Source organism: Nuphar pumila, chromosome 4, assembly GCF_984573655.1.
Source record: "Nuphar pumila chromosome 4, dmNupPumi1.hap1.1, whole genome shotgun sequence".
Lineage (NCBI taxonomy): Eukaryota > Viridiplantae > Streptophyta > Magnoliopsida > Nymphaeales > Nymphaeaceae > Nuphar > Nuphar pumila.
In genome coordinates, this window is record NC_143252.1 from 13,407,200 (window position 1) to 13,423,463 (window position 16,264).

General features: G+C 36.7%; 1 protein-coding gene across 3 annotated transcripts in view; it reads right to left on the minus strand.

The window, feature by feature from the left end:
* LOC149839426 (autophagy-like protein) overlaps positions 1-16,264 on the minus strand; it is a 57,697-nt gene that overhangs the window by 22,972 nt on the left and 18,461 nt on the right. For 2 of the 3 annotated variants that reach the window (XM_090002542.1, XM_090002543.1), the window contains exons 2-3: positions 12,096-12,138; positions 11,830-11,883 (exon numbers count right to left, since the gene is read on the minus strand). In XM_090002542.1, the coding sequence (XP_089858668.1) occupies positions 11,830-11,883; positions 12,096-12,138 (97 nt within the window). Of the gene's footprint in view, positions 1-11,829; positions 11,884-12,082; positions 12,139-16,264 lie in introns of all 3 variants that reach the window. The other variant, XM_090002544.1, reaches the window with a different exon arrangement.

Here is a 16,264-nt window from a genome sequence, read left to right on the forward strand (position 1 = left end):
TCAGATCTGAAGTATTCTAGTTTATGCGTATTCTCGGCTTTACATTCTGCCTTGAATATTCAGACCTGATCGTGCATATGCGTCAAATCTGAAGTATTCAATCTCTGTGCATTCTCAATTTTCTTTTAACTTGACTGAAATATTCAGATCTGATCGTGAATCTACACCAGATACGAAATATTAAGTTTCTGATTGACATTAATTTTATATACATCAGACCCAAAGTTGGATTTGTGTTTTTTTTTTTTGCTCAGACTTGATATTTGACATCAGATCTGAAATCTGAGTCCAACCTATCAAGTATATACAGACTTCTTCTTGCAGTCACATCTAACATATAATATTCTGTTCTTTGCCCGCACAATATCCACCTGCGACTTATCTGAAAACACCTTCAGATTTTCACTCTGTCCAGTGTGTGCTGTTCAGAATTTCTTCCTGCGTCAATCTCAGCTAAAAAAAAAGAGGAAGAAAACTTTCAGATCTGGTTTTCTCTTCAGATCTGAAAGCTTCTGATCACTGATTCCTTGAAGGTTGCCTAGCTTCAGCAAAAAAAAAAGGCGACCAGCAAATTTCTCTGGCAGTGGACTGTGCACTTCGTGAATATCTTTGTTAAATTTTTAAGTCATGGATTCCTTCCATTCTCCCCAATCCGGTCTTTCTTCGAATTTTCTCAATCAGCTTGTTTCCGAAAAGTTAACCACCTCAAACTTCTTGATTTGGAAGAGACAAATCATTCCTTTTATAAAGAGTCGAGGTCTCTTAGGTCATCTGGATGGAACCACTCCAGCCCCGCTAGAATTTGTTACGAGAGAAGAGAAAGATGATAAAGAGGCAATTTCAATTGTGTATGTCAAAAATGCAGAATATCTCAACTGGGAGAGGAAGGATCAGTCAGTAGTTGCATACATTACCTCTACATTATCTCAAGAGATTCTTGTTGCAATCCTTGACAATTGTTCAGCCATGCAACTTTGGGAGAGATTGGTTCAGACGTATTCACAAGTTTCACAGGCAATGACGGTTTTTCTAAAGAGGGAATTTCAACAAACTCTGAGTGGATTGGGATCCGAGTATAATATGATTGTCACTTCATTACAGTGCTTGCCTGCCCTTCCTACTTTTGATGAGTTACGGGCTAAATTAATTCAGTATGAAATAACTCGGAAAAGCTTTTCTGAGGAAAATCACGTTCACACGAATCCACAAGAAGTTTTTGCCACAAAGGTGACTTACGGTCGAGGACAAGGGTGAAATGGACATAGGGGACGTGGATTGCTTCTCACTCCTAATATGTCGACCATTGCTTAGGGACAAAGACTCATCCCCACTTGCTTTCATTGCAAAAAAAAGGGGCATATCAAGATGAATTGTTGGTACAATCCTGAAAATAAAGGAAAGGCTCCACAGACCGAAACTAAAAGGAAGGCCAGCAGCACCAGAGACAGTGGATATATCTGCCTTGTCAGGATTGAATATAAAACAGGACCAAGAAACTTGGTTTGTTGACTCCAGGGCAGCAACCCATGTGACTAGTGATGCAGGTAAACTTTTCAAACCAATTCCTTATTTTGGAAAAAGTAAGATAGTCACTGGAGATGGATCTTACAATCCTGTTTCTCACGTTGGAAATTCGGTCATTCCCATGTCACATTCTACCCTTGAACTTTCCAATGTCCTTCATGCTCCCAATATCAAGAAAAATAGTCTCTATTTATAAACTTGTTGATGATAATCATGCTTCAGTCGAATTCACTTCCTTTTCTGTGCAGGTCAAGGACCTTCGCACGAGGGAAACATTCACTGATGGAAAGAGACAAGGAAATATGTATGTCTTCCAAGAAGATCCATGTCATTTGGCATGCCCTGCTCATTTGGATTTGAAGTCTTCATTAGAGTCATGTTCTTTTTCTTCTGAAAATGTTCTTAGTATTTCTGAATATAATAAGCCTTCTCTATGGCACAGTCGGTTAGGACATTGTGGGAGTCATTTTATTAAGAAACTTGTTTCTAATAATCTCATTCCAAAAGAAAGTCTCAATGTTGAAGAGAGAAATCAAAAGTGTTCCAGTTATCTTTTATGCAAAAGTCATGTATTACATTTTCGTTCCATTAATAAGAGAGCTTCAAAGCCTTTTAAGATAGTATGTTCTAATGTACGGGGGCCTGCCCCAGTTGCCAATGGATCTAGAAGCAAATACTACTTAATTTTTGTCGACAGCTATTCTCGATACACCTGGATATACTTTATGAAAAATAAGTCGGAAGTTTTTATTTTGTTTCAGAACTTTCTCTCCTTAGTAAAAAAACAATTATCTGAGTCCATCCAATTTTTCCAATCTGATGGAGGAGGGGAGTTCTCATCCAGTGACTTTATTTCTTTTTTTCAAAATAATGGGATAGGAAGAAGGGTGTCATATCCACACACCACAACAAAATGGGATTGCTAAGCGAAAACATAGGCATATCGTTAAAAGTACGATGAGTATGTTACACGACAGTAATCTTCCCATTAATCTGTGGATAAAAGATTTTCATTCTGCCATACATGTGATAAATAGACTGCCTATGGTTGTTTTGGAAAATAAATCTCCTTATCACTGTCTTTTTGGAGTTCATCCTAATTATCATGATTTACGTGTTTTTGGATGTGTTTGTTATGAGCACATTGATCAGTCTCTGAGAAACAAGTTTCAGGACAAAGCTCAGAAATGTAGATTTATGGGATATGCAGACGACTACAAAGGATATAGGTGTTATGATCCCGCTAATAGACGTATCAAAACCTCGAGAAATGTTGTCTTTGACGAGCTGAATTTTGATCATAAAGCTGGCACAACTGATATGCCCTCTACCACAGTTGAAGTTTATACTACTTGGTTGAATTCAGAACTCTTTGCTAGTGCCAATGAAGGATGTTCTTCAGACTGCGTGCAACAAGAAGAAGAGAGGTCTGAGATCGTTGGTGCGTCGGGATCACAAAATGGGGAAGAAGCACTGCCATTGGTACCGGGCAGATATAAGGGCATTTCTTATACCAAACAAAGAACAACTGCGTCAGGACTCTTAAATTGTGCACCAGAAGCTGCATCTACTTCCTCACATACTTTTGAGCTCAGGAGATCCAATCGCATGCAGCATCCTATTGATAGGTGGGTCAACTAATACAACTTCTCCATGGACTTTCAACTCTTTTTAACTGCCCTCAACAGAGAAGATGAACCTATTATGTATTATCAGGCAACCACTTCCAAGACATGGGTAGAATCCATGAATGATGAAAAACAAGCCTTGCACGAATGTGAAACTTGGGAAATTGTTCCCAGACCGCATGACAGAAATGTGGTAGGATGCAAATGGGTCTACAAAAATATAAACCAGATGGGACCATTGAACGATACAAGGCAAGACTCGTGGCAAAGGGGTTCACACAAGAAGCGGGGCAAGACTATGATGAGACTTTTAGTCTAATTGTGAGAATGAGAACGATTCGAATTATTCTTTCCTTAGTTGTTGAACATGGATGGACGTTGAGTCAGCTTGATGTTAAAAATGCATTCTTGCATGGGGATTTGAAGGAAGAAGTTTACATGGAACAACCACCTGGATATTATGAGCAAGATTGTAGAACACATGTATGCAGGCTAAAAAGGGCTATCTATGGCCTAAAGCAAGCATCTAGTTTCTGGTTTGATAGCTTTTCTCTTGAGATTCAGAAGTATGGATTTTCCTACTCCCTATTGGGTCACTCATTATTCATTTTTAGAGGGCAAAATGTGACCACCTTATTACTAATTTATGTGGATGATATTGTCATCACAGGAAACTATGAAGATCACATCAAAGAAGTGAAAAACCTACTTGGGCAGAGGTTCAAAATAAAAGATCTTGTGCCTTGCGTTACTTTCTTGGGGTAGAAGTCGGCAACCGGGCTGATGGCTTGACTCTCACTCAGCACAAGTATACGATGGACGTTCTAAGCAAAGCAGGTATGAAAGATTGTAAACCTCTAGGAACTCCAAGTATTCTTCACCAAAAACTGAGTGCTCATGATGGAGACCTGTGTGAGGATCCCACCAGGTACCGCAGTCTAATAGGGATGTTACAGTATCTCACATTCACTCGATCCGATATTGTTTATTCAGTCAATCAAATGCCTTAGTTCATGCATGAACCATGTATTGGACATATGGAGGCTATTAAAAGGATACTCAGATATCTGAAAGGAACAATTGGAGATGGGTTGATATATTCTCCAAAACGGTCTGGCAAGGATATGCGTGAGATTACTGTATATTGTGATGCAGACTGGGCAGACGATCTAAATGAACGAAGGTCTACATCAGGATATTGTGTCTTTATTGGAAGAAACTTAGTATCTTAGAGTAGAAAACAAAAAGTCATTGTTAGATCAAGCACTGAGGCCTAGTACAGATCCATGGCTGCCGCTACTGCTGAAGTCACATGGGTCAGGCATTTAATAACCGAAGTGGGAGAAGTGATCTCTCGGTCTACCTTGTTGTGTGACAATCAAAGTACTCTCAACATGTCATTCAATCTGGTACATCACAGTCGCGCTAAGCATATTGAAATAGACCAACATTTTGTGAGGCAGAAAGTTGAAGAAAAGGAGATCGAGCCCGAACACTGAAAGACAAGTTGCAGATATATTCACAAAAGGCTTGACAAAAGATCATTTTTGGATGCTTAAAGTCAAGTTGCTCATGGTTCAAAACCATGATCAACTTGAGGGGGAGTGAAAAAGTTTGTTTGTATTTTACATGTATGCCTTACCCAACCCATATGTATTATTGGTTTGGATATTATACCAGACCCGACCCATATTGTAAAACAAAGTGTATAAATACAAGTTCTAGGTCACGATTTCTGCATTGGAAATCGTGACAGCCGCAGCCCTTCTTTCTTCATCTTCCTTTTCTCGTGAAACAAATTCTGGTGAAATCTGACATGCGGACATAGTCAATAATCTAAAAGAGCAGTCCTACGAAAAATTTCGAGGAAACAGTGAAAACAGAATATATTCTCAACTTCTTCAATAAGATGCCTACTTGCATATCAAGATGTCATATCAAAAGAAGAGCTTCTGAGCTGAACCTTAGATCTACTAAGATTCCAGCCACTAGCTATATAAGATAGCCTCCTTGAAAAATATTGCCCATTTGCCAACTTCAAAAATGAAACTCACCCTAGGAACAGCCAAAGTTTTCCCTTTTCCAGGTCACCACAAAGAAACAAACATATTAAACTTTCCTTTTACCCACTGTTTTACCCTTTTCTAAGGCCACCCAGACCATAGCACCCCACCCTCCAATAATGTTTTCCAGTGTAAAACTTCCCATAAACTAACATTACCCTACTTTATTGGTTGTTACACATACCCAGACGAAGCAGGATATCTAAAAGAAACCAAATTCTGCAAGACAAAGTAACCAAACAAGCATAACAGCAGCAATTGTTTCAGTTCAGTAGTCTGTATTCAGGGCATCAAGCTATTGTCCTGTTTGCGATACTGGAAAAAGGGAAATTCCAAAGAACATGACACAATAAATCACAATACATAATAGCGTATCTTAGTTGCTATCCTTGTATGACAACAAGCTCATGGGAAAGGGAACAAAATGTTGACATATGCCAATAGTAATCTGATACTCTGGTATACATTATAACAAGGGCATTTTGCAAACAAGACAATTTACCATGATGGTGCACATGTTTTGTTTGAATTTGATACTGATAATTGCCAGAATGGCATGGAATATCCTTATGTGTAGTTTTAAGCTTAAGATGGAGCTATTCATGCCATGTCTTACAATAATTAAACCACAAATAAGGAATAATCAGCAGCATTGTTCATTCAAGAAAGCGTGCAGCCTCAATGACTAGCAAATCGAGGGCCAACAAGATCATCATAACATGATGACGTATATATCCATGGTAATGATCATATCAACATTGAGCAATAAAGAGAATATCAAGTGGGTTGTCTGAATAAACATGGAAAGCTCACAATCACAAAGTAAAAGCTGTATTAATCGGCCAGAACTACGGTCTCCTTTCACATCAGTTGATTGTGGAATTGGATATTTGTACATAGTAGTGTTTCATTAGTTTATTATGATACAGTACTTCATTAGTTTATTGTGATGTTTGCATTGACTCATAAATATGATGAATCTAAGTTTCATACTTCTTAGCTTTTGTACTTAAATTCTAGTTATATCACTAAATGTTATGTAATTATGAAATGTATATATTTTTGTAATATATAATATATTTTTGCTATATTGAATATAAAATAGAAGTTAACAAAACCTGCAAGTCACTTAACCAGGCTGAGTCCCACTCCCACATCAAGACTGAACAAGTGGAGTCATGACTCAATGGGTTTTCAAACTACTCCAAGTGCAATTAATTTATGACAGCACCATATGTAATGAGATATTGCGGAAATATAAAGAGTGCTTATAAGCACTTACAACAATGAATAAAAGAGACAATATCACAAGTCCACTAAGGGACAATACAAGCACAAGCCTTTAAGAAGGCAACAATATAAAAAGCCTCTTATTGAAGAGAGAGAGCGCTCTCAAGAATGAAAAATATACAAGGGGTTCACCCCTATTTATGCAAGAGGGATAGGAGAGAAAGGAAGGCCAAGGGCCTCAAAAGGAGAGCCCAAAAGGGGGCTCCCATGGAGTCGTTGGGAGCCCCCAACGGTCACATTTGTGACCGTTGGGGGCTCCAACGACTCTATGGTTGGAGCCCCTTTTGGTCCCTAAAAAATACAAAAAATAAATATAAAAAAGAAAAAAGAAAATTACATTTTAACAAAACTCGAAAATAGTTGTTTTCTAAAACAACTATGTGAAATTACAAAAATACCCCTATTAGGTATTGATGTAATATATATATATATATATATATATATATATATATATATGAAGTACATTGTAACACCCCCCCTTAAACTTTACGGGGAAATGACGGAAAGTTTGCCAAGAAGAAACATGAAGCAGGGAGCCGAAAGAGCTTTAGTAAAGAAGTCCACCAACTGATATTCTGAAGTGACATACGGTAGAGCAATTGTTCCTCGTAAGTATTCATCACGAACATAGTGGCAATCCATTTCGATATGTTTTGTACGCTCATGGAAGGTATGATTGCTTGCAATATAGATGACACTCTTGTTGTCGCAACATAATTTTGAAGCTTCGGTAATATCAACCCCCATATCTTTAAGCAGACTGCGAAGCCATACAAGTTCCATTGTCGTGGTTGCCATAGCCCGATACTCAGCTTCAGTAGATGATAGTGAAACTTTCTGCTGCTTCTTGCATCGTCAGACAATCAAAGAGTCCCCTAAAAAGACACAAAAACCAGTAGTTGAGACTCGATCATTAGGATTACCTCCCCAATCTGCATCAATATAAGCAAGAAGATTCAAGGAAGAAGAGGATAATAGAAATAGCCCTTTATTAATGGTATTCCGAATGTAACGGATGATCCAGAGAATAGCACTCATATGCACAGTTGTAGAAGCATGCTGAAATTGGCTAACTGAATGAACCGCATGGGTGATATCCGGTCTGGTGATGGTTAAATAGGTAAGAGACCCAATGAGTTGTCTGTAGGGCATGAGGTCTTCCAGAAGAACCTCATCCTCCAACCGTAATTTGGCATTAATAACCTCGGGAGTCTCTACTTTTTTGTCATCAGAAATCCCAGACTTAGAACAGATATTTGCAGCAAGCTTCATCTGTGACAAAATATATCCTCGAGAAGAGTATGCAACTTCAATTCCAAGAAAATATCTAAGAAAACCTAAATCAAACATATCAAAATTATTTTTTAACATATTTTTAACATCAATAATATTATTTTGATCATTCCCAGTGATAATCATATCATCAACATAAAGTAACAATATTACGATACTAGTACATGCATTTTTAACAAAAAGAGCAGTGTCAGTATAACAAGAGTGAAATCCTAACTTTATCATGATATCACTGAAACGATCATACCAAGCCTTAGGAGCTTGTTTAAGGCCATACAATGCTTTTAAAAGCCGAAGTGTTTGACCTTGCTTAATATTAATTCTGGGTGGTAGATCCATGTAAACTTCTTCACTTAAACTTCCATTTAAAAAGGCATTTTTTACATCAAGTTGATAAATAGGCCATTTTTTGGTTGATGCGACAGCTATTAAGGTCCTGACACTAGTCATTCGAGCTACGGGAGCGAATGTTTCTTCATAATCAATATCATATTCTTGGGAGTATCCCTTAGCGACTAATCTAGCTTTATATCGTTCCAAAGAGCCATCGCTTTTAGTTTTTAACTTTGAAGACCCAGCGACACCCAATAGGTTTTTTGTGTGAGGGTAGATTAACTATTTCCCAAGTATTAGCCTTTTTTAATGCATTTAGTTCAACTTGCATTACTTCAACCCAATGTGGTATAGATTTAGCTTGATTATAGTGAGCGGGTTCAAAATAAGAATGTAGGGTTATTAAACATGCCCGATAGTTGGGTGTTAAGGAATCATAGGATACAAACCTATTTGGGGGTATTGATATTCTAGAAGAATGTCTAACTTGTGGTTCCTCAGTAGATTCAGAAATTTGAGAGTATTTTTCGAAGGCACTAATAGGGTTTTCTTGATTTCTTCTTGAGTAAACATTCATATTGGTATCATTATCATTTGAGGGTATTATATCAAGATGGGATGCCTCACATGTATCTTCTATGTTTTCAAGGAAATCTTCTTGTATGTCATCAATAAGATCATATAAAAATATGTAATCAATTTCATTTGTTTCTTCTATTTTATCAAAATCATTCTCTTCTTCTAGAAATGTTATATCTTTTGAAACATATAGTTTATCATTCTTAAAATCATAACATCTATATCCTTTTTTATTTTCACCATATCCTAGAAAAACACATTCAATTTCTTTTGGAGACAACTTATCCCTTTTATGTAATAGGACAAAGCATTTGCAACAAAAAATACGAAGACGATTGAAATCGGGTGAAAGTTTAAAGAGCTTTTCATAGAGAGAAGCATTTTTTAATTTAGAAGAGGGCATTCTATTGATTAGATAAGTTGCGGTTAGAACGGCTTCGGCCCAAAACTTCTTTGGAATATTTCTAGAAACAAGTAATGTTCTAGCGGTTTCTATAATGTGCCTATGTTTCCTTTCCGCTAGGCCATTTTGTTGAGGGGTACTAGGACATGACTTTTGATGGCAAATTCCATTTTGGGTTAAATAGTTTTGAAATTCGTGAGATAAATATTCACCACCAGAATCGGATCTCAAAATAGATATGTTATTTTGGAATTGATTTTGAATTTTTCTATGAAAATCTTTAAAGAAGGTAAATACTTCTGATTTATGACTAAGAAAATAAATCCAAACATATCGAGTAAAGTCATCAATAAAAGTAACATAATACGAATAGTCCCCTTTAGACATAACCGAAGAAGGCCCCCAAACATCTGAATGCACCAATTCAAAAGGTCTTGATGAAAGAAAAGTTTTAGTTGGAAATGGAATAGACTTCATTTTACCAAAAATGCAATCTTTGCAATTAATTTCTTTTTCCTTACAAAATTTGTTTCTAAAAGGAAAAAAATACATTTTGGAATAACTTGGATGACCAAGTCTTTTATGCCAAGTTTCCATGTTTTTTTTTTGACATAAGAACAAAAATAATTTGTAAGGAGATCGAGATGGTCCATATAATAGAAGTCTTCATTTCTATGGCCTTGCCCAATCCGCTTCCCGGACCGAAGATCCTGCACAAAGCAACCATTAGATGAGAAAGATATTTCACATCCATGGTCGGCAATTTGGGAGACCGAAAAAAGGTTTAAATTTAGTTTGGGAATAACTCTTACTTTTGGAACACAAAAATTTTGAGAATCTTTAAAAGAGCCAATACTTGAAAATTTTAAAAAGGTTTCATCGGCCGTAGAGACGCAAGAATCCTTTGAATTTGTGCAAACATCAATAAGTGCATTTTCATGGGGGGTCATATGAAAAGAGGCTCTGGAGTCAAGGATCCAAGAATACGTACCGGGTGATGATGTAGAAGCAATAGCCGCACCCGATGTGGAGGAAGAAACTTTTAGAATTTGTTGGAGAGCCATAGATATTTGCCCAAGAGTCTCCTTCAGGTCATTGTTCTTGCCTTCATCTTCTTTGGTGGTAGTTTTTTCAAGAGAGGCCACCTTAGGCTTGAAAGTTCCATTAAGATTTGGGCAAGCGAGTTTAATGTGACCCGGCTCATAACAATGATGACAAACAATCATTTTTCTTCCTCCATTATAGTTTCCTTATTTCCCAAAATGAGGAGGTTTATAGGTTCTTACATTGTTACTCGGTTTTGATACAGCAAGTACTTCATCAACATGTTTACTCATGCCAAGCCTTGTCTCCTCTTGAGTGATTTCGGCAATAGCATCCTCAATAGGAGGAAAAATAGATCTATGGAGAAGTGAGGATCGCACTTGCTCAAATTCGGGACGTAGCCCAAAAAGAAATTGAAACAATCGTTCTTGTTCCATTTGTTTTTGTCTTAAATCAATATCTTCCATAGAAACCCATTTTGGCTCTAAAAGAGTCAATTCATCCCATAGTGGGTTTAGGGCACTATAATAGTCTTGAATGCTAGAATCACCTTGTTTGGTGGTTCTAATCTTTTCTTGCAAGAAATATGCTCTTGCAAGATCCTTTTGGGTATACATACCCTTCATAAAGGACCAAGCCTCATTGGCTCTACGAAATTTAGCCATATTAGCACATACCTTAAGCTCAACATTGTTCATAAACCACGCAAGGATTTTCGCGTGATTGGTTTCCCAATCTTCCACTTCTTTTTTATGATTTTCAATGACCTTAAGGCGAGCATCTCCTTCAAGAGCCTTTTCTTGACCTCCTTCGTTCTTCGTGAGCATAAGTTTAGGTTCCGGAATGGTACCCATGACAAAACCCCAAAGTTTCTTTCCTTTGAGATTATTTTCCATTGCCGATGCCCACGACATGTAATTCTTTCCATTGAGTTTGAAGGATAGGTCAATCTTTGCCTCCATGATGTTTACAAGAAGTGAGAAGAGATACACAAAATATAAAATACACGAACCACACCTTTCCTTCAAGAATCGAGTGGCTCTGATACCATGTAATGAGATGTTGCGGAAATATAAAGAGTGCTTATAAGCACTTACAACAATGAATAAAAGAGACAATATCACAAGTCCACTAAGGGACAATACAAGCACAAGCCTTTAAGAAGGCAACAATATAAAAAGCCTCTTATTGAAAAGAGAGAGAGCTCTCAAGAATGAAAAATATACAAGGGGTTCACCCCTATTTATACAAGAGGGAGAGGAGAGAAAGGAAAGCTAAGGGCCTCAAAAGGCGAGCCCAAAAGGGGGCTCCCATGGAGTCGTTGGGAGCCCCCAACGGTCACATTTGTGACCGTTGGGGGCTCCAACGACTCTATGGTTGGAGCCCCTTTTGGTCCCTAAAAAATACAAAAAAGAAATATAAAAAAGAAAAAAGAAAATTACTTTTTAACAAAACTCGAAAATAGTTGTTTTCTAAAACAACTATATAAAATTACAAAAATACCCCTATCGGGTATTGATGTAATATATATATATATATATATATATATATATATGAATTATGAAGTACATTTTAACACCATATTCCACAATGATATGTACTGGGAGATGCAATCTACAAGCAGAAAATCTAGAGCCATGCAGAAAGGAGTTGCTAAGTACATTAAAATTACCTCACATTTGAAACATCTGGGTGGATCATGATTGAATATCATCTGATCACAGAGCTGTTCAAATTACATAAGGTCAGGAGAAAGGGAAAAAAAAACTTCAAATGCATCAAGGATGCATATGGTTAAATAACCAGCAAAAATGTAGAATTTTTTTGAAATAAATAGAAAAGATGTATCTCCAAACTATTAAAATACTTCCAGAATAAAGTATTGGCACTAAAGTAGCTATACAAAAACAAGAAAAAGGAGTGACCTGGTGGGCAAACCTGAAACCATAACCACGTATCATTCAATGACACCTTATAAAACCTGTATGGCAAATATATGCAAATCACAGATGTTAGAAGATATATGTTTCATAATTACACGGAGATCTAAAAGTTCACAGTTAGGAATGCAGAATTTATTTTCTGACATGTATTGTAGCATCAAACAGAATATAAGCTATGAAATATTGAGAAAATGATGGCCCCACAAAACGTAGGATGTCTTCCACTGAGAAATAAATGTCTCATTCCATAGTGGAAAACTATATTGGTTCCTCAGATTAGTATGCAGAGCACATTTGTGGTTTTCACTTCTTGAACATTCAATGTTAAGTTACTCTTGTACAGAAAGAAAGGATGAAGATAAAAAGGTAGCATCAGAAACATAAAATGCACAAACAGACAACCGGAAAACCAAAAAGATAAAAAAAGTTAGACAATAAAACTGTGCTAATACCACTAATCCAGGTATGAGACCCAGAGAATAATTAACAAAACAAGAGCCTCAAACACAAAGTCCACATGAACATACACAAGTCCAACTAAGGGACAATACAAGAGCACAAAGACACTACAGAAGCACTAAGTGCATTCAAGACAACAAAAAATTTAAAAGAGAAACACAAGAACATAAAAAAAAAATATTTTTTATTGAGCATGAAGCATTAGAAAACAAGAGGGGGGTTCACCCCTATTTATACGCAAGAGGTAGTCTCAAATAGAGCTATTGGACTGTTCCAACAGCTATAAATATAACTATTGGACTGTTCCAACAGCTCTATTGACTAATCATTCTACGTTGACTGGTCCAAAAAAAACCCAACTCTATTGTCTTTGACCAAATAATCCCTATAAAAATAGAAAAGGACAAAAAGAACAAAATAAAATAAAAGTACTAATGCGTCTTTAATGGGCACAACCTATTACAAAGACTGAAATGACCAAAATACCCTTAATGGGTATTTACCTATTATATATATATATAGTCCTCCGAAGATATTCACCAAATCAACAAAGTGAACACTCAAAGAGTTCCATCAAAGAAACAAACAAACATACACAAGCCACAAAAATGAACTCACACAAACACCCACTAAAGGGGTAAGCAAAAAGAATAGAAAAATAATATTTTATTAACCAAAATATATGCAAGAAGCATACAAGAGTGAGGGGAGTCATCCCCTATATATACACACCCAACAGCCTCCATAGAGACGTTAGGAGAGGCCCCAACGGCTCTAAATCTTTGGTTTTGAGTGATGACTAGTCAACTATGTTGACTAGTTAGCTTTTAACCAAAGAAAACAAACCTAACTAAAAAACCTAACCTAGTTCCTAAACCTAGTTATATATATATATATAATATACATATATATATTTACATTTTTAATACTCTCCCTCAAACTTATGGCTGGATAATCAAAAGTTTGTCCAAGAGAAAGTAAAATCTAAGAGCAGCGAGAGGTTTGGTGAAGAAATTTGCCAATTGATATTCTGAAATGACATATACAAGATTGATAGTGCCACAAAGATATGCATCTCGTACATAATGACAATCCATCTCAATGTGTTTGGTTCGTTTGTGGAAAGTCCGGTTGCTGACAATGTAGATGAAACTTTGTTGTCACAACCAGAGTTGTCAGCCAGGGAAGCAGGAGTGGGAAGCGATTCGAAAAGCGCAAGCAGGAAGTGAAGCACTTCTAAAATTTTAGGAAGCGGGAAGCGGGGGACGACTTAGAAGCGAACTAGGAATCTTCTCGAAAGCAAGAAGATAAGCGAGGGGAAGTGAAAAAAAGGTAAAAAAGAAAGAAAAAAAAAAGAAGGAAAAACCAAAAAAAAAGAAGGGGAAGCGAGCTTCCCATTAATGGGGATGTGCACTTCCCCTAAATGGGAAGCTCATTTCCCAACTTTTTTTGGCGCGTCCCAGCACATTTCGGAAGCGCCACATTTCGCACTTCCGAAATGCGCTTCCTGTAACCCTGGTCACAGCACAATCATGATGCTTCTTTACTCTGAACACTTAGCCAGACCACCTCCATAGCTAAGTCACAGGGATTCAACCAACCGGGTGTGTGTGTGGGTGCGGCACCCGGTGTGGTCAACCGGACCCTGGGTGCGGTCAACGCACCCAGGGTCATTTGTGTCTAATTTTTGGACCAAAAAAAATGCCCGATGAAAAGGGCTGAGGGGAGGAGGATTAGGGAAATTTTTTTTTGCCCTAATCCTCCCGAGTTTTCTTCCTTCGCCGACTCCTTCCAAACGCTCCTTAGTTATCAGGTCTCTCTCTCTCTCTCTCTCTCTCTCTCTCTCTCTCTCTCTCTCTCTCTCTCTCTCTCTCTCTCTCTCTCTCTCTCATTTTCAATAATGTTATTTGGGGGTTTTGGGCATTCCAAAAATTTTCAATAATGTTATTTGGGGGTTTTTGGCTTTCCAAAATTTTTCGATGAATTGATGATGCTATATCCTGTAATCGCACGTGCGTGAAAGAGGCTGAACTCTGCATTTGCTAATGTTGTGATTTGATTTTTGTATGACTGATTTATGTGATTTTGTTGTTGGCTATCGGGTTGTTAACATTGATCGTTAAGTAGAAAAAATTTTATGTATACACAATCTGTTTAGTCATTTTCCTTGGAATAAAATATTTTTTATTAGATTCTTATAAGTGTTATCGTTTCCCTAGTACTTGGCATCAAACTGATTCTCTGTGGAGTTCAGTTTTGACGTCCTCTAATGTTTGACAGTGATCCTATGTCATTCCTAGTGAACGGTTTGATTTTAAAAAAATAGTTTTTTTTGCAAATCTGATTATTGTTCTTTTAATCCTTTTGAGACACATATCTAAAATTTTGTTCGTCCATTCTCTCTCATCTGAATGCAATATCGAAAGTTTGTTTATTGTGAATATGCTTAGAAGATACTGCAATAGTGCATGTTTCATTCTATATTTTTATATTATTGTTGCAGACTTGCAGTCTTGAATGTGCATTCAAAATTCAGAATGAATATGAATTTGTCCAACTGATTTACATTTTTTGATATTAGCCTTGGTAATGCATGTTAAAACTGACTTTTATTGCTTTGAAGTTTGCACTCAATGTGGTTTTTACTCTTTTCTATTTCTCACATATCTTTGTTTTCTGTTGTCGTATACTGATTCTTGCTTTGCACTCAATATTATAAATCTTGATTGTGTGCATAATTGGTTGATTTTAATATAAGTTATAACTTTTTTTGTATATATATATATATATAATATATATATATATATATTTTTTTTTTTTAAACTTAAAAATTATATATATATATATACTATTTATTTATTTTGCTGCACCCCCGCACCCAAGTTTTTTGAAAGTGCCGCACCCGCACCCTCACCCGCACCCATGTGACATAGCTTCATAGTAGTTGTTGTCATGACACGGTATTTTGCTTCAGTTGAAGAGAAAAACTTTCTGTTGCTTTTTATACCTCCATGGAATCAATGAGTCACCTAAAAATACAAAAAAAACTGTGGTTGAGTGCCCGTTATTTGGATCACATCCCCGGCCAACATTAGTATAAGCAATTAAATCTAATAATGAAGAAGCAGACAAGAAAAGTCCTTGAAAAATAGAAGTTTTGCTATATCTAATAATACACAACTGCTTCCATATGGACAGTGTATCAGCGTGAGATCCATATTCACACATGAGGGTCCAAAATCTCCAGATCCGGTTCACCCAACGTGATCACGCCTCTTGTGTTCACATCTAATGTGATTGTCGTGTTACATTAAATGTCCCTCATTAATCTCTTTTGTATTTTAAAATGAGGCTATTTTAGTCATGATGTATCTTAATTGTAAAGTTAATATATAGTTACAAGAGAAACATGATTTTTCACATTGGGAATCGTGTGTGTTCAGCACAAAACCCTATTGTCCTCTTTTCTCTCTACAGGGAATTCAGAAACCCTAAATTTAACATGGTATCGAAGCCATGATCCAGAGCAGGACTGGAAAATCTTGGTGAACTTCAAGATCTGATTTTTTCTTCCTTCAGGTAATAGTTGATTCTTCTAATCCTCATTTTCTTCTCGCTTTCTTTATTCTTATTCAAATATGCGCCCTCTTTTTCTTGCTATTCCTTTCTCAAATCTATGTTTCTTCTCGTTTCCTCTTCCTTCCT